Below are 19766 nucleotides of genomic sequence, written 5' to 3' on the forward strand. Positions count from 1 at the left end.
TTCTGCTAACCCCTTCCCAGGGGGTGGGGCATAGAGATGGCTGATCTAGTTGCCTGAATGTAGGAGTTTCCCTTTGCTAATTTAATTCTTTATGTTTATTTACTTGTATGTCTATATATGTGAGGAGACATTCGTATGTCAGCATCAGTGTGAAGGAGTGACAGGAGTTGGTTCTATCATGTGGGACCCGGAAACTGAACTCATGTGATCAGGCTTGGGACCTGGCACCTTTACTCCAGTGCCATCTGGCTCCTACCCCCCTCGCCTTTTAATTTTATTGGTGTGTGTGTGTGTCTGTGGAGTTACAGTTGGTATAAGCCACAGGACAGGAATGCTGGGATTGGATCCCACACTTCCTCTACAGGCGGCTGGCCCTTTAAAAACAACTGTTTATTTGTAGGGAGCGTCCTTGATTAGGATCAGAGGCTAACTCTGTACAGAGGTGCTAGCAACAGACCTCATCTAAAGGGAATGCATAAGGGGGATGCATGGCTAAGTACTCTAAACATAAGCTTTTCAACAAAACAAACGGAAAACCCCAGATGGAGAAAGCTGGTTCCAGCCTAGCCCCTCTGCAGGCAGGCGCTCAAAGGGCAAAGCTAAGCAGATAATGAGTGGCGATTACTCCGGAGTGAAGGAGTCAAGTGCAATTTTGTAGCTGTGAACAAAGCTTAAGTGCTTCATCTTGCTGCCCTGGCCTGATGCATCTTAGTTGGACTGTCTCTGCCAGGGCAAGGAAATAGACCAGGAGAGGAGAGGTCAGATACAATTTCTCTTTATCCATCTAGAACATCTGCCCCAAGTCCTCCACTATAGGGTCAGAATGCACTGCTTTTGTTATCTCAGAGCCTGGCGGGTAAATGTTCAATTCACCAATAATAGGATTTAGGTGGGTGTTCTATTAAAGCCCATCATTTGTTAGCTGAAAGTGTGTGTGTGTGTGTGCGCGCGCGCGTGCGCGCGCGCTCGTATACACACGCAGGTTAAGTTAGGTTCTGGGAAACAGAAACAACATACTGGCTCTGGCCTTTCTAAACGACCTTTATAAATCTTGCTTTATTACCCACCCCACACCTACCTTTCTGATGATGAAACCATGTAGCCTAGCCTGGCCTCAACTCCTAAACTTAAGAGTTTTTTTTCTGACACTTTCTCGGAAATATAAACGGAGACAGATGGTATTAGCCAGATATGGTGACACCCCTTTACTCTCAGCACTCGGGAGAGGCAGATGAATCCCAGGCCAGACTCAACTATTACCAAATGTTCCAAATAAGCCAGGGCTACACAGGAAGACCTTATCTCCCTACAACAATGAAAAGATAGCATTAATAAGTTTGAGAGAACTGTTTTGCTTGTCTCACAGAGCCAGGTTGTCGTTGACTTTATTAGGTAGCTGAGGATGACATTCCTGTCCCCACCTTCCTAAATTAACTTTATACTTAGCACGATTAAAATCCCCAAGTGGAGATACTGACAGTTGAATTGTGAGCCTTTCTGGGTGAATCTTAAACTTGCCCTGAGAGTAATCCCATTCTAAGTACGGCCACAGTGAAGACTGCCTTAAAGATCACCAAGTCCCTGAGAGTAATCCCATTCTAAGTAAGGCCACAGTGAAGACTGCCTTAAAGATCACCAAGGGGCCTGTGTTTTCAGAGTCTTCTGTCCACGGAATAAAAGTGCCTCTTGTTTGTGGTAACGTCCGTGCCTGGCTGAGCGGCTAGAGATGCCATCCTCAATGCAGACACGTGGGTGTTACCTAAGAGGTCAGACCTGGGGCAAGTCAGCCTCACCTCTTAATAATGTCATCCTGCAATCATGTGACCCTGTGGGTGGGGGTGTAGTCTCTGGTCTGGGCTCTTGTTCCTCCATCTATAAAATAAAGAATTCCTTTCTTACAGGGAGGCAGTGCAACTACTTGGAAGTACTTATTAGTGTTAAGTAATTTTTACTTACACTTTTTATTGTGCAGAGTCAAAACGTTTAAGTAGGAAGAAAGCAAGGAAACACTGCTAATTTTTATTAGTGAAACCTTCTGTCTTCTCATTATCAACCCACGATTTACTCTTGAGAGTTGGGCATCAGATGCTCGGTGTGAAACACATAATATACACGCAGACAAAACACTCATACAAATCTCTAAAGGCTTTTTAAAGAATCCTTTTATATTGAAAGTACTTTTTAAGGTTCCATTTCATGTATGTGTCTCTGTGAGTATGTATCACAGGTGTGCCCTCTGAGGCCAGAGAAGAGCATCCCCTCACCTGATGTGGGTGCTGGGTCCTCTGGGTGAGCAACAAGCACTCCCAACACTTAACCCCTAGTCAAGTACCTTTAAGTGTTGAGTCTCTTTGCTTTGTCTTAATAGCATGGCGTAAGGAAGTTCCTGCTGCAGTGAATACAGAAAAAAAGCAGCTAGGGATTGTTACTGTTGGAACACACAGTGCTCTAAGCTGATGTGCTCTGGATGCTTGGCTCTCGGCTGCTACTGCTGCTGCTGCTGCTGCTGTTCCAGGGGTTGTGAAAAGTTAAGGATTTGGAGCCTGGCTCCACTTGGGACATGCCACGGTGGTTACATCTGCCATTGCTTCTGTCTGCCACCATGTGTGAACTCTGCCACCATGTGTGAATGCTGCCACGGCGTGTTCCCACTGCTTCAAACTCAGCCACTGCCTTCTTGCCTCTGCTGCCATGGTGGCCTGTGACTGTCAGAAACCTGTCAGGTATGGTCACAGCAGTGAGCAAAGTAACTAATAAAGATCTTAATGAAAAAATGAAGTTAAAATCCTTGCAAACAGGACATTGGATGGACGACAGCATTTACATAGGCAAAAGTTTAAGGGTTGGTGTGTGTCTGTGGTTTTCTTTCTTGTTGCTGCCGTTTGTTTTTGAGACACAGTCAAACTTTAACTCAGGCTGGTCATAAACTGATTATATAAGCCAGACTAGCATTGAATTTGTGATGGTTTGGCCTCAGACCCCTGAGAGCTGAGATTATTAGCACACACCCCACTGGGTCCAACTTGAAATTGGTTAGTATATGTAAAACAAGATACTACTGAGTGATTGGGTTGGAATGGATAAACTCCTGTTTAAAAAGATAGTTAAAAAAAAACCAAGCTTATTAGAATGTATATTTCATATGTATATATGAGAAGTGAACTGCAGTTCCACTTGTATACACCACACACACACACACACACACACACACACACACACACGTGTATACACACACATGTGCACGCACCACAGTACTTGCAATACAGAAAATGAAAGTTGGACATAAAACTAGCATTCTCAAAGACATGTAACAGCGCATTATCAACAGGAAGCAGTAAATTTTTTCAGAAGACAGGGCATAGGACAAAGGCTTTGAGTCTAGAGGTAGCAATTGCAGTCAGCAAATGAGAAACAGAAAATCCAGTTGGTAAAGTTTGTGAACAGATTCCCTGGGTGCCACCTCCAAGCTGGTAAGACAGGAAAACTGTTTTTAAATCCACTTCTGTTTTGAAGACTCCGCATGCTGGTTAAGAGGCTAGAACATCTGGACTGTGGAGAGATGGGATGTGGCAGATCATGAGCCTTGGATGATACAGTCTTTTTTTCACATGTGTGTGGGTGCAGATGGAAGCCCAACATTTATGCCAGTGGCTTCCTTGATTTTTCCCACCAGTTTGCTTTTTGGTTGCTATTAGGAACACTAAAAGACTTGTACGGCTTACATGTCCTGATTATTGTCTATTGCTGAGGGAAGCCAAGGCAAAAATGTAAGCAAGGCAGGAATCAGGAGACAGGGACTGAAGCAGAGACCATGGGGAAATGCTGTTCACTGTCTTGCTCAGTCTGTGTTCTTATATACCCCAGAACACCTGCCCAGGGTGCCTCTGTATATGACCTTACAGGCGTATGAATACTGGCAAAATTCTGGAATATATTATTAAATCTAGCCTCTAGCCTCTACCACTCTAGAGCTAAGAATGCTATCTGAGATTTTTCCACTCTGCTCTGGCCCTCTTGCCTGAAGCTCTCATTAACATACTTAGTAAGTACACTGATTTATGGCTTCCTTCTGTCCTATAATTATGAAATTTTATATAGCATCTGCCACAGTGGAGTGCTTTACTCGGAGCAAGGTGAACCCATGTTATAGACCTTGAAAACTCATATTTGGCTCAGAATAAACGAACTCTTGCTCCCTTCGGGTCAGAGTTTCGTTTTATGTCCATACCTTTGTCTTCCCTTGTAGCAGGGCAAAGGAAACCATAGCTTTGAAATCTGCCCCTTTTTTGTAGGCAAATATGGGAGAGCAGAGAGCCCTGCCGTATCTCTTTCTTTCATTCAACACTCCATCACTCCATCGTTTTGTGGGGAAGCATATTCTAGTCTTACATTCTTTCATAATTCGGAACTCAGCAGATTTTTTTTGACCCCCTGGAGACATATTCTAGTCCTACATGCTGGGTAATTCAGACCTCAGGAGATCTCACCTTGAGTCTCTGAGACATAGGAAGAGAAAAGGCCACCCATGCCTTCTGAGTTAAGGTCTGAAAAAGCAGGCATGTGCACCAATGGAGGCTGGCAAGCAGCTGCGTGTTGAAAGGAGAGTGAAGTGATTGAGAGGACTTAGGACACCCAGAGTGTCAGGGGTACCATGCTTAGGAATTCGGTCCGTATCTGAAAAAAAAAAAAAGAGATAAGGAAAACGAAAAGTCATGTTTTCTCAGTTAGAATGCAGAAACGCAGGCAGACCTAGCAGTGCTATACAGCAGAAGGTCTGGAAGCAGCTGCCTCATGGGAGAGGCATCTTCACAGCATGAGTACACTAGCTCCCTGTCTTAGCCAGGTTTCTATTCCTGCACAAACATCATGGCCAAGAAGCAAGTTGGGGAGGAAAGGATTTATTTAGCTTACACTTTCCATATTGCTGTTCATCACCAAAGGAAGTCAGGACTGGAACTCAAGCAGGGCAGGAAGCAGGAGCTGATGCAGAGACCATGGGGGGATGTTACTTACTGGCTTGCTTCCCCTGGCTTGCTCAGCCTGCTCTCTTATAGAACCCAGGACTCCCAGCCCAGGGATGGCATCACCCACAATGGACCCTTCCCCACCTTGGTCACTAATTAAGGAAATGCCTTACAGCTGGATCTCACGGTGCCATTTCCTCAAGGGAGGCTCCTTTCTCTGGGATAGCTCCAACTTGTGTCAAATTGGCACACAAAACCATCCAGTAAACGTCCTAATTTTTTCCCATCTCTTTAGCTGTCTTCAGGTGAATCAGCCTTCCCATGGGTCTGACTGTTGACCCGGAGAACAGGGGCACAGCTGAATCAGCTCTTTGTTGTTTTTGTTGGTTTTTTTTGTTGTTGTTGTTTTCGAGACAGGGTTTCTCTGTGTAGCCCTGGCTGTCCTGGAACTCAGAAATCTCCTTGCCTCTGCCTCCCAAGTGCTGGGATTAAAGGCGTGCGCCACCACTGCCTGACTCTGAATCAACTCTTAAAGGAGACAGTAAGATGTTGTGTCTTTACCCAGGGCAAGAAGTAGAACTAAGATTTCCATTTTACTTGAGGAAGTAGCCTTCTCTTCATTAGCCTAAACAAAGCCCCGGTTCTTCCTTTTTGTTTGTTTTTTTTCTTCATATCGTATAAAGGGGCATTTGTAGAGCTTCCCTTTCTAGTGTTACCAGGAAAACAGGAGGTGTGGTTGATTCACAGTGGCCTCCAGGGCTACTTCTGTATCAAAGGCCACCTGAACTCAGATTCTCAGGCCATGCGCATTCATATTGGCTCAGGATAAATTTGTCTTAAGTTTTTTGTTTGTTTAACTTGGATTTTTTTTTTTTTATTGTTTTGGTTGTTTTGTTTTGTTTAGATGGAATCTCACTGCTGTGAATTAAATCACTTGAAAGAAGGGACACCACCCCCCACCCCACCCCCCATTGAACACTCTACAAACAATGACTGGTTGAACTTCAGTGATGGGGAGAGGGTAGAAATTGCATGTCCAGAGCCAAATATCTTGAGGTTTTGTTTTGTTTTCCTTTCTTTTTCAAGACAGGATTTTTCTGTGTAGCCCTGGCTGAGATTAAAGGCATGCACCCCACCTCAGTCCTCACTCCCCAGCCTCCCACCCTTCTGCTTATTGGGCTACTTTTAGCCCCTAAAATAGCTTCTTAATTTCCACCTCTGAGTGTAACATAATATCCAGTGACTATCCAATCTTTTTGGAACATATGAACAGACTTCCCAACTTCTACCAACTCAAAATCTACAATGTCCTTAGCCAGTATCTGACAGAGGCCTACAGCAGAGGTTCCCCATCTTTGCTCTAACCCGTCTTCCAGATAGTTCCAGCAATACATTTAAAATTTTCCTTTTAGCCGGGCGTTGGTGGCGTACGCCTTTAATCCCAGCACTCGGGAGGCAGAGGCAGGCGGATTTCTGAGTTCGAGGCCAGCCTGGTCTAAAAAGTGAGTTCCAGGACAGCCAGGGCTATACAGAGAAACCCTGTCTTGAAAAAACAAAACAAACAAACAAAAAAAAAAATTTCCTTTTATATTATGTGCATTGCTGTTTTTGCCTGCATGTATATCTGTGTGAGGGTGTCAGATCCCATGGAACTGGAGTTACAGGCAGTTGTGAGCTGCCACATAGTTACTGGGAATTGAACCCAGAGCCTCTGGAAGAGCAGCCAGTGCTCTTAACCACGGAGCCATCTCTCCAGCCACTCTCCTGTGGACAAGCCTGTGGTGCATTCTCTTGATTGATGGTTGATATTGGAGGGCCCAGCTCACTCTGGGCAGTATTGTTCCTGGGCTGGTAGTCTGGATGCTATAGGAGAGCAGGCTGAGCAATTTATGAGGAACAAGCCACTAATCAGCGCTCCTCGGTGGCCTCTGAGAAGGGCCAGGGGATAACTCTCAGGGGTCAGTTGTCTCCTTCCACGGAGTGGATCCTGCAGAGCCATCAAAGTTGGCAGCAAGCACCAGCACTCACTGAGCTGTCGTGCTAGGCCCTCAAATTATCTTTTACCAGTACCAATCCCAGTGTGTCTAAAACCAGACTTCTGTATCTATGACCAGCTGTGAATTCTTATTATACCCCTGCTGCACCTTCACTTAGACTCATGTGCATGTCTCTATTGATTCTTAGGGGAAAATTCACACACACCCCAATATCTACAAAGGCATAAAAGATCTAGTGTTGACAACTGTTTTGTTTTTTTTTGTTTGTTTGTTTTGGGGGTTTTTAAATAATTAAGTCTTTTTTTTTTTTTAAAGATTTACTTATTTCATGTATATGGGTATACTGTTACTGTCTTCAGATACACCAGAAAGTGGCATCGGATACCCATTATGGATGGTTATGAGCCACCATGTGGTTCCCGGGATTTGAACTCAGGACCTCTGGAAGAGCAGTCAGTGCTCTTAACCTCTGAGCCATCTCTCCAGCCCAACTGTTTTTTTCTTTTTTTTTTTTTTTTTTAACTACTCAATGACTGACTGCTTATAGCCCTGGATGGTGGTGCAAATCTTTAATCTCGGCAGAGGCAGGGTGCTCTCAGTGAGTTGGAGGCCAGCAAGGTTTAAGTAGCTAGTTCCAGGTCAGCCAAGGTTAACTAGAAAGTGTCTCTAAAACGAAAACAAAAGGACTGCACCTGACAGGAACCAGCCCATTTCCTGCCCTTTGTGCTCCTGTCTTCTCTTTAGCTTAGGGAAGTGGATTCTTCCCTGTGAGCCTTACTGGGGCGTGGGGGTTAGGTATCTTTCCTCTCTTCTTCAAAGTAGTTTTTCCAAATAAAGAACAATCTTTCCAAAGCCAGGTGTTCAGTAGTCCTTGTTTTTAATCACAGCGTTCTGGAGGCTGAAGCAGGTGAATCTCTATGAGATTCTATGTAGCCTGGTCTACATAGTGAATTCTAGGACAGTTGAACTACATAGTGAGACTCTGTCTCAAAACAAAACAAAATAAAATAAAACAAAAACAGTGCTTCGCCTAAAACAAATCCTGATCAATAGATGGCCTCCAAAGCATGCACTCTGGGTCTTCCTGTTAAGAAGGGGAGTGGGGTGGTGAAGGGCTAGATATTCTATAAGGCAAAAGCTCCCAGAGGCTTGATTGTCTTCCAGCTGTTTCATAACTCTGTAAACTGTAGAAAAACAGATTCAGCAAATCACGCTGTTAGCGGAGGGACACCTGTGCTGTTTCCCAGCAAAAGCCAACTGTACAGACTGCAAGTCTTTTTTTGTATTACCTGTTGTTTAACTTTGTCTTAAGTCTTTGAATTGGCTCTATAGTTTGTTGGTTTTTTCTAGTGCTCTCCTTTAATTTATGTGTAAATAAAAATTTTGACACATGGTAATGTATTGCTGCATGATCTTCATTCTTATCCTTTTTCTTGAAAATGATCTTTCTGGGGCTGGTGAGATGGCTCAGTGGGTAAGAGCACCCGACTGCTCTTCCAAAGGTCCAGAGTTCAAATCCCAGCAACCACATGGTGGCTCACAACCATCCGTAATGAGGTCTGACTCCCTCTTCTGGAGTGTCTGAAGACAGCTACAGTGTATTTACATATAATCAATAAATAAATCTTTAAAAAAAAAAAGAAAGAAAATGATCTTTCTAGTGCATTAAGCAGGAGTCTCAGGCAGGAAATGACAATGTACTCAGAAGGGAAATGGAATAAGATTTCGGGAAGGGACTATTTTTAGGAGTGTGAGTGAGTTAAGCCACTGGGGAACTGTGGCCACACTAGAGGAACACAAAGCCGACCAGCAGGGAGGGGCAGGGGAATAAGTGACCTTTCTCTCCTTTTGTACTCTCAGAAAGCCAGAGGGCATTGGAGACCCGGGTGATACTGTCAAACTTGTTTTCCACTGCTTCCCCACGCTTTTCTGCTAAACCTGTCTTCATGGATCATAAATTCTTGGTAAATTTAGAGTCTGGCTCAAGTCTGCTAAATTAAGAAGGAGGGGGGATTTTAAGTATAGCACATTGTGGCACATGCCTTTAACCCCAGCATTCAGAAGACAAACACAGGTGAATCTCTTGAGTTTGAAGTCAGTCGGAGATCATACACAGTGAGATCCTGTCTATAAATAAATAAATAGAATTTTAAAAAAGGATTATATAAAACATCCCACATAGATGAGTAACACAGCTCTTTTTCAATGTCCTCTCCAGCACCAGGACAACTTCTTAAGTTAGAAGCAGAAAGGTAAGATGAGGGGACAGAGAGAAGGAAGGAGAGAGAATTTGACAGACTATGTATGATCTTACTTGCTCATTCTCTACATGTCTGTGGAAGGCTGGGAAAAGAGAAACAGCACTTTATAAAACAGGTGATGGGTTGGTGAGGTGGTAAGGGTAAAAGCTGTCTCCAGGCTGTTGTGCGTTGGTCTAGTGCTGTGTATCCAGATGCTAAATTCTGAACCCTAAGATCTGGTTGCTCCCATATGAGTGAATTCCCATGTATACAAGCCTTTGTTGTGTGAGCCTTGCTCCCCAATTTAAAGCTATTGGTTAAATAAAAGTGGCTATAGCCAATTACTGGAAAGAATAGAGGCAGGTGGTGCTTCAGTTACTGGGCTGGGGGTTGTAGATAGGGAGAAAATGAAAGAAAGGAGGAGAAAGAAGACAGAGAGGGCAGGAGGTTTCCAGTAGACCAGAGGTGCATGGCCGAGGGAGGGAAGTACACTCTGAGGACAAACTGCAGCCCAGGGGAGACCCAAGTAACAGCAAGTAACGTGTGGAGCACAGCTGGGAAATAGGCAATTAGAAAAATAGATTAAGGATAGTTGTGCTAAAGCTGATTAAATAAATCGATAGGACTGTCTCCGTTACTGGGGTCTGGCCAGGTCATCTTAATAACCAATAGAGTTATTTATTTATAACATGTATAACACCACCAGTCCAGGCCCCACCACTGCTGGCAAGTAGAGGTGGAGGGAGATGAGCGGTGCTGTGCTCGATCAAGCAGAAGGATCTGGAGCTCAAGGAATGATCCAGAAAGAAGAGGAAGAAGAGAGAAAGCAGCAAGAGAGGTTGAAGTTAGAGTAGAAGTGGCCAGCCATGGTGGCACACACCTTTAGCCCAGCACTTGGGAGGCAGAAACAGGCAGAGGTCTGTGAACTGGAGAAGAGGCTGAGCTGCCTAGTGAGTTCCAGGCCGGCCATAGATATATAGTGAGGGCCTGTCTTAAAAAATAAAATAAAATAAAAATAAATAGAGAGAGAGAGAGAGAGAGAGAGAGAGAGAGAATAGAAATAGATGAGAGGCGCTCGAGAGAAGGCTCAGTAGTTAAAAGAGTACTTGTTGCTCTTGTAGAGGACCTGGGTTTGGTCCCAGCACCAACAATGGGACTCTCATGATGATCCAGAACTTTTGTTCTGGGAGATTTGATGGCCTCATCTGACACCCACAGGCACACACATGGTACACATACATAGATATAGGCAAAACACTTACACACATAATAAATCTTTAAAAGATGAATAGGAGGTTATCTGAATGATGTTTATATTCAATTTTAAATTATTTTCTACTGAACCTCTGGCACACCATGTATGTGGAATAGTTCTCATAAAATCCTAATAATGAGATACCTTTTTTGTTTGTTTGTTTTTTGAGTCAGGGTTTCTCTGTATAGCCCTGGCTGTCCTGGAACTCACTCGGTAGACCAAGCTGGCCTCGAACTCAGAAATCTGCCTGCCTCTGCCTCCCAAGTGCTGGGATTAAAGGCGTGCACCACCACGTCCCGCACATGAGATACCTTTTATTAGCTCTTTAGTAAGGCCTGGGCATTGTGTAAACATATATAACTATACTATTTATGCTACAAAGACTTATGAAGACATTTGTTGTACTTTCTTAGTACTATATTGATACTTAGTGTCTTAGTTAGGGTTTTACTGCTGTGAGCAGACACCATGACCAATGCCAAGTCTTATAAGGGGCAGCATTTAATTGGGGCAGGCTAACAGGTTCAGAGGTCCAATCCCATTATCATCAAGGTAGGAGCATGGTATTGCCCAGGCAGACATGGTGCAGGAAGAACTGAGAGTTTTATATCTTCATCTGAAGGCAAACATAGGAGAATACTGGTTTCCAGGCAGCTAGGATGAGGGTCTTAAAGCGCACACCCACAGTGACACACCTACTCTAACATGGCCACACCTTTTAATAGTGTACTCCCTGGGCTGAGCATATACAAACCATTACACTTAGAGAGATTAAGACAGTCACACATGGAAAGGCAAATGGCTGACACAGCACAGTTAAAGCATTAAGATGCAACCCAGGCTCTTTTCATTACAATACCCTATTTTCCCACAGCCTCCCAGGGCCATCCTTCTAGAGCTGTTTTCTAGATTCCTATCTAAGGGTCACTGACAAGAGCCCCTCCCTCCATGATGTCCATCTGACTGAAATGGTTGTATAACCAACAACAGTTTTCCATGTTGAATTGTGTCTGTTACTCTGTGGTTTCTATCTGCTCTCCGGGTCATCCAGAACAAACTTAATCCTTTCCAACAACAAGCTCTCCTGCATTTGACAGGATGGTGTTGTAAGATGCCTGAATTTCCTGCCCCAAATATGCTTCCTTTGGCAGATGGATTTGAGCTACAGGCCACTGGAGAAAAGCAGTAGACAGTGGAACAGCTATAAAAATAGGTTGTTTTGTTAAGGATATTTCAATTTATAATGACTTATCATTTCTCTAAACAATCATTTCACTATACTATATTGGAGATATTATATGCTGGGATTCAAGGCCACTTTTTTTTAAAAATTATCATTCCCTAGCTATACACCACAAATTTATGAATTAGGCATCTTTTTCTTGTTCTTGTTTCTTTACAGGGTCTGATGCAACAAAGGACTTAATGTTAGAGTGGCCTTAAAGACCCATTAAGAAAAAAACAAGATGGGCGGTGGTGGCACACACCTTTAATCCTAGCACTTGGCAGGCAGAGGCAGGCGGTTCTACAGAGTGAGTTCGAGGCCAGCCTGGTCTTCAGAGTGAGTTCCAAGACAGCCAGGGCTACACAGAGAAACCCCGTCTCTAAAACAAACAAACAAAAAACAAACCAAAAGAGAAAAAAAAAAAAAAAGAAAAGAAAAAAACCAAACCAAACCAAACCAAAACAAACAAACAAAAAAAACATCCAGGGGCAGGAGAGATGGCTCAGTGGTTAAGAGCACTGACTACTCTTCTAAAGGTCCTGAGTTCAATTCCCAGCACCCGTGGCTCACAACCATCTGTAATGGGATCCAGTGCCCTCTTCTGGTGTGTCTGGAAACAGCTACAGCAGTGTACTCATATAAATAAAGTAACTCTTAAACGAAAGAAAAACAAACCTCCATCTGCTAAAGGGGCCTGGGTGGAGAGCTAACAGTGCAGTTGGGCAGTGTCAATCACCTGGCCTGGGACTGCTAGGAAAGCAGACTCGCCTTCAGCTATCCTAAATAGGTAGAAGAAATATTTTGTCCTTTAATGAGATATTGTACGTTTCCTTCCCAGAATTCCTCCTTCCCCAACACTGTCCCTATAAACCACCATGAGGTACTGGGTTGGAGTCAGAAAGGCACAATTTTCCCTTTTTTCCTCCCTCCCTTCATCCCCCTCCCTCTTTGATGCTGTTTTTTCTGGTATGTTGGGCTTCCTTACCCTTTTCTCTAAGGTCCCCCTTCCCACCCTGTGGTGGACCTCTATCTGACCTCCATGCCAGTAACTGGAGCAGCATAAGTCTTTTCATTGGCTTGTTTTTTTTTGTTTTCTTTCTTTACCCCATTCTTCTACTCCAGACAGCTGCTGAGATGCACAGCTTGTATACCTTGAAGTTTTTGTTTTTGTTTTTTTCTTTTAAACTTTAATAAAATTATCCTTGAGCTTCCACTTTAGTCTATTCTCAAATTCTTTTCTAAATGAGAGTAAGAACCCCAAGAGGAGACCACAATTTCTACTGGATACTTGAGGAAAAATGATTTTCCTTTCTCTAGAATCAGAACCACTTGCTTTTGTTTCCATGTGGACAATATCCGCCCCCCTTTGTGCTACACACAGTTTGTTGGATACAGAATAACAGCTTTCTTTAAAGGGACTCTGATCTAATTTCTGTTTTTCTGTGTGTGTTGGGGGGAGGTGGGCAGGTATTTGTTTCTTTGTTTTCAGATAGGAGTCAGAATCACAGGCTGGCATGATTTCGGATGACCTTAAACTTCTCACCTCCCACATTGCTGCTTCCACTTGCAGATCGCTGAGATTATAAACTTGGGCCAACACAATATTTTGGGTTTGTGGGTGTGGGGGTGTGGGGGTGTGGGGGTTACTTTTGTTTTTTCTTTCCTTGTGCTGGGGATGAAACTCAGGGCTTTGGAAATGAGCTACATCCCAGACTTCATGATTTGTGTTTTTTCAAAACCCAATAGCGTGTGGGGCAGTGGTGGCACATGCTTTTAATTCCAGCACTTGGGAGGCAGAGGCAGGTGGATTTCTGGGTTCGAGGCCAGCATGGTCTACAGAGCGAGTTCCAGGACAGTCATGGCTACACAGAGAAACCCTGACTCGTAAACCATAAAAACAAAACAAAACCCCAAAGCGACCAGCATGGAGCTTTGAAGTGTTATTCGGTGTGTATTCTACATAACTGATAAACTTCACACGTGGCAGGGTTGTTTTCTTGCACCTAAGACACAGCAAATGTTAGGGTAGTTGGATGGGGACATTCCAGTGTTCAGAAGACAGACGTGATTTTCGTGGGGTTAGATATTAAATATGTTCTAATCCTACATTCACTATTTCTATACATTGAAAAGACGGAGCAGGCACATTGTAACTCTAAGATGAGTTAACAGAAAGAGTCTTTAAGTACTGTGGCAATATTGCTTGCATAAAGTGTTTCAACGCGCTCTTCCCGGGACTTTCGTTGCTGTGGAATTCTTTAGAGCCACATCCCCAAGTTCAACTCTTGTACCACTGTTCGGCTGCACCTGCAAATCAAGGGCTTGCATGATCCAAGGGCAATGAGGACAGGCTCATTGCCAATGATCGAGCACAGCCTAGAGCTTTTCCGCTGAGACTGGGAGGGCGGAGGAAGTACGAAAGGGTGCGAAGGGGTGCAACACAGCGCAAACTGGATCGTTTGAGCCGGGCTCCCACGGCGCCCTATCTCCAGGCACTCGCTCCGGGTGGTTTCGGCTGCACCACACCCTTCAAAGCTCAGAAGCGCTCCCTTTTTTTTTTCTTTCCCCGCCTCCGTCCTCCCAGAGCCCCGCCTACATGGGCGTGTCTCCAACCAGGGGCGGTGGCTTGTGCAGCCTTTCGCCCGCCTCCGTGCTGTCCGGGCTCCGCCTATGGGGGCGTAGTTCCAGCGAGGGGGCGGTGGCCGCGGCGCTGACAGCAGTTCCCCGCCCCCGCGGCCAGCCACGTCCCGCACGTAGCGCCCGGGCAGCGGCATACAGCCGCAGGTTGGCGCCGGGAGCTCCGGCTCCTCCGGCGGAGCTCGGTATGAGGCTGGTAAGGCTGCTGCGGGGCGGCACGAGCGTCAGGCCGCTCGGCGCCGTCCCCTGCGCCAGCCGTAGCCTAGCCTCGGCCTCGGGTTCCGGGCCGGCGTCGGAGCTTGGCGTTCCGGGCCAGGTGGACTTCTATGCGCGCTTCTCGCCGTCGCCACTCTCCATGAAGCAGTTCCTGGACTTCGGTGAGGGCGGCCGCCGGGCCTCCGTGCACGGGCCCCGTCCTCCCAGGCGCACCCCTCCTCCTCCCTCGTGTCGCACCCCCTGCGTCTTAGGTGCTTCCTTCCTCCCCGGAGGGAGCGGGCGCTGGCAGGCCGGGCACGTAACAGGGGCGTGCGACTATAGCGTGTAAAAACAAAAAACAAAGCAGGGGGCCCGCAGCGGTAGCCTTCCGCGCACGTGCATAGGTGCGCGCTTGGGGACCCAGTGTCTTTGGGGAAGCCTTGCTCAGGTTCAAGGCCAGGGCTCAAACTACTTCGAGGGTGGAGTTCTGCAGAGGCGAGATCGGTGCCAGCACAGTGGCAATCGTTTGGAGTGGCGTGATGGCAGGAAAACAAGTTACTACTGGCCCAGTGCTTTCCTCGCCAGTGTTTCCACCGAGAGCAAATTCGTTTCAACAGTAGCCAGTCTCAAGCACGTGTAAAGTGCATGGTCTTATCTGTGTGTAACAGATTGCAGAACTGCAGAAATTAGGCCTTTGACTTTTGACTTCTCATCAGGAGTAATGAGGCAGAAAGGGAAATGCTTAGTATAAACTCTTAACATTGAAATCCGAAAGTTCTGGAGTAGGAAAAGTTATCTTCTGTGTCGTGCGGCCAGGTTAAAACATGGTTAGCGCGCATGAGAGATTAGTGGTGGGGGGTAGGTACTTTATCTTAAAATTGTGGTTTGAAGTGACAGGTGCTTTTCCTTGTGATTCTTTAGTAAGGGACTATGAAAGGCCCCCGTTTTGTGTGTGTGTTTTGCTTTTTTGTGTGAATGCCTGTACTGTGGTGTAGCAATGTTCACCTTGTTCATGAATACACTATTAAACTTTGACAAGATGCTTTCCTTAATAATATTGCTACTATTGACAAGATAGTTTTCTGCTAAGGTTCCACCTGCAGGGTCGACTTAGTTTCAAATGGATTGCTGAAATGTGACTTTTTAGTTCAAGTGAAGGTGCTTGCCAGGGGAGGGACACTTTATCAATTCTTCTGCCAATCATCTGGATTCAACGGTGGAGGAAGCGGGAGGTGGCTGTCTCAGGAATCAGACAACTGAGCTGGTTCCACTTGATGGTTGGTGATACTGTGTTGATGGTGTTTGCCTTCTTTTGCCTGAAAACCTCTGTACTGACTGTGTTCTGGTTAGTATTTGTGTCTAGTCAATGACTTGGGCCAGAATTAATCAAAAGTCGGGAGTCAGGATTTCTTTCTTTTCTTCTTCTTCTTTTTTTTTTTGTTTTTTTTTTTGAGACAAGGTTTCTCTATGTAGCTTTGGTGTCCTGGAACTCACTCTGTGGATCAGGCTGGCTTTGAACACAGAGAGTTCCTTGTGCTTCTGCCTCCCAAGTTCTGGGATTAAAGATGCGAGCCATTACTTCCCAGCAGGAGTCAGAATTTCTAAAGGCAGCAGCAGTGGCGCATACAGAATGGGCCTTTCCCAGTTCTCTTCACAGGCCCCGAGCCTTAATGCAGACAGCTTACCTGTGTTCTAGTCATCCTGAAGTATAACAAGTACCTACATGGTTGTACTGAGCAAACATGGTTGTACTGAGCGGTTGGAATTTCAGGAATTGGAAGGTCATTCTGGAATCAGGATTACTTTATAGACCGGTTAGTTCAACTGTGCCTGGATATATCTTTATTTCTAGTTCCTTCCCCTCACTATGGTAAATGTACCGTTGTGGCCTTGCCAAGTGACTGACTCTCCTTTTCTCACTCTGTCACTTACTGCCTGTCCCTGTGCTTGGTTTCAGGATCAGTGAATGCTTGTGAAAAGACCTCCTTTATGTTTCTGCGGCAAGAGTTACCTGTTAGACTGGCAAATATAATGAAAGAAATCAGCCTCCTTCCCGATAATCTCCTCAGGACCCCATCCGTACAGCTCGTACAAAGCTGGTAAGAGCCCATCTTTTTTTGTTTTGCTCTGTTTTTGTTTGTTTGTTTTGAGACAGGGTTTCTCAGTGTAGCCCTGGCTGTCCTGGAACTCACTCTGCAGACCAGGCTAGCCCCAAACACAAAGATCTCCCTGCCTCTGCCTTTGAGTGCTGGGAGTAAAGGCGTGTGCCACCACTGCCCAGCAAGTGTCCCATCTTGTGTTTACAATTACAGTGGACTTGTGGATTTTGTCCAAGGTTAAAGAAAATACTTTTACATATTATTTTATTTGTTTTGTTTGTTTGTTTGTTTGTTTTTGTTTTTTTTTTTTTTGAGACAGGGTCTCCTTATGTAACTCTGGCTGGCCTGGGGCTCACTATGTAGACCATGATGTCCTCAAATTCAGAGAGGTCCACTTATTTCTATCTCCATCTTCCAAGTGTTATGATTGGTTGACTTATTTGAGACAGGGTCCCACTATGTATCTCTGGCTGGCCTGGAACTTCATGTAGACTAGGCTAGTCTCAAACTCCCAAGAGATCTGCTAGATCTTTTTCTCCTTAGTGCTGCGTTTAAAGGTGTGTGCCTAAGAACAGATGAACCACACATGTGCAGGTGTCTGGAGGCCAGAAGAGGGCACAAGATCCCTTGGAACTAGAGTTATGGGCAGTTGTGAGCTGCCCCCGTGTGGGTGGTAGGAATCCAATCCGAGTCCTCTTCGAGAGTAGCAAGTGCTCTTAACTATTAGACCACCTCTCTTGTCCTGCATATATCCTTCAGTAGAATCTGAGGGCAATCCAAGCACCCCTCTCTCTGCTCTGTGTATATCTTGTCTTCTTAGCACTGAATTTCATTTAAATCTCTTGGTTTTAAGAAAATACATCAGGCCTGCTGCAGAAGTACTGATACTAAATTTAAGATTTATGCTGCTGTATCTGCAGGAGCGTTAAATTCTAATGAGGAAAGTAGTCACTATTTGCTAATGGCTATTATATACTTAGATACACATTTCGTTTTATTTTTTTCAACCATGCCTGGTAGGTGCTACACTAACTCCTTTCACTGGTGAGAAAAGCTAAGACATGATACAGTCTTTGTCCAGGTGTGAGCACAGACACTGGAGCCCTGGGTTTCAATCCTGAATGTGTCTTTGTCATACCATGGTGTCTCAGAATGGTAGCGTGTATCCAGGGCTGCATGTACTTTATTATAAAGTGAATTTATTTTGGTGAAGTATATCTTTTTCTATATTACAAAGGCTAGGGGATGGAGACGTAGTGTGGTAGAATGGTTGTCGGCATGCATTGGGTCCTGGCTTCAACCCCTAGCACTGCATAAACTGGAGGAAGTGGTACACACCTGTCATCCCAGCACCCTTCGGAAGTGGAGGCAGATGAATCAGAAGTTAAAGGTCACACTTGGTTGCATAGACCAACTTACTCTATTCTAGGCCAGACTGAACTATTTGAGATCGTGTTGCAGACAATAAAAAGTTACAACTTTTCTTCTGCTTTTTAGTAACATCTGCATTAATGAGTTCAGTATGATGATGATGTAGTATGCACACAATCTTGCATTGATCAGCTTTTAGTAACATCTGTATTGAGTTCAGTGTGATGATGTGGTATGAACATACGTCCTGCACTGATCAGTTTTTCCCTTTTAAAAATAAAAGTTATTGTAATTATGTAGAAACTGCAATTTTGCTAAAATAATAAGGTAAAATTTAAATTTTTTTTTTAAATGTGTATGGGTGTTTTGCCTGGATGTGTATCTGTGCACCAAAGGTATGCCTGGTGCCTGTGGAGGCTAAACAGAGGTACCAAATTCCTCTGGACCTTGAGTTACAGACATAGGGGTGCCAAAACCAAACCCAGGTCCTCTGGAAGAGAATGGAATTCTCTTAGCCACTGAGCCATCTCTTCAACCTTATAATAAAAGTTTTAAGGATATACATATTTTTTATGTGGCCACCGTTCCGCATCCTTTATTTCTAATATTTGTTTATTTTGAGATTGTCTTCCTGCCTTCACCTCCCTAGTGCTGGGATTATAGGCATGTCCCACCACAGGCTGCTTGTTAATTTTAGAGTGTTACTAATTTTGTTTTAAATTACATTTTACAGTTTCTCTCTCTCTGTCTCTGTCTCTCTGTCTCTCTCTCTCTCTTCTGTGTGTGTGTGTGTGTGTGTGTGTGTGTGTGTGTGTGTGAGAGAGAGAGAGAGAGAGAGAACCCATGTGCTTGGATTCTTGTGGAGGTCAGAGAACAATTTGCAAGAGTCTGCTCTCTCATTCCACCATATGATCCCAGGGCTCAGACTTTGTCAGTAGGTTGGAGGACTGGCGTCTTTACCCACTGAGCCATCTTCCTGGGATCGGTCCTTGTCAGTTTTGTGCAGGCCTGGAGCTCAGCATACAGACCAAACTGACATGGAACTTGCAGCGATTCTCTTGCCTCTACCACTCTGGTATTACAGGGATGTGCTTCCATGTCCAGTTACTGTGTCCAGGTAAAAGCTGTTTTCTTCTGTTTTTTGAAACGGGCTCACTGTATATACCTGGCTAGGCTAGAACTCACTCTGCAGACCTGGCTGACCTTTAACTCAGAGATCCACCATTCTCTGCCTCCCCAGTGCTGGAATTAAAAGTATGAGCCACCATGCTGGGGGGCGTGTGTGTGTGTGTGTGTGTGTGTGTGAAGCTTTAAACGGAATTTTTGTTTGTATACATGGCCACAGTCAAGTATGAAATGGGGAAAAAATGTAACTACAGAACATTATGGTCATGATGAATGGAGATACTAGTTTTCTCTTTGTAGGTATTCTAGTTTGTGGAAGCTGATCAAACATTAATTTAAAAAAATAACTAGAGCTGGGTGTGGTGGCGCATGCCTATTAATCCCATCACTCAGGAGGCAGAGGCAGGCGGAGTTCGAGGCCAGCCTGGTCTATGTGGGTTCCAGGACAGCCAGGGCTACACAGAGAAACCCTGTCTTGAAAAACCAAAAGTAAATAAATAAATAATAAAATAAATAAATAAAATGGTTAGAAAGACAGAGCTCAGAAGTTAAGAATGCTTACCACTAGCCGGGCGTGGTGGCGCACGCCTTTAATCCCAGCACTCGGGAGGCAGAGGCAGGCGGATTTCTGAGTTCGAGGCCAGCCTGGTCTACAAAG

The 19766-nt window shown here is 44.8% G+C and overlaps 1 protein-coding gene across 1 annotated transcript in view; it reads left to right on the forward strand.

Annotated features, from left to right (window-relative positions):
* Positions 1-14365: 14365 nt before the first annotated feature.
* The window catches only part of Pdk1 (pyruvate dehydrogenase kinase 1), a 31802-nt gene continuing 26401 nt past the window's right edge, over positions 14366-19766 (forward strand). Inside the window, exons 1-2 of the mRNA XM_021186521.2 lie at positions 14366-14695; positions 16471-16612. Coding sequence (XP_021042180.1) covers positions 14506-14695; positions 16471-16612 — 332 coding nt within the window. The 5' untranslated portion in view covers positions 14366-14505. The remainder of the gene's footprint in view (positions 14696-16470; positions 16613-19766) is intronic.

The sequence above is a fragment of the Mus caroli genome, chromosome 2 (assembly GCF_900094665.2).
Source record: "Mus caroli chromosome 2, CAROLI_EIJ_v1.1, whole genome shotgun sequence".
Lineage (NCBI taxonomy): Eukaryota > Metazoa > Chordata > Mammalia > Rodentia > Muridae > Mus > Mus caroli.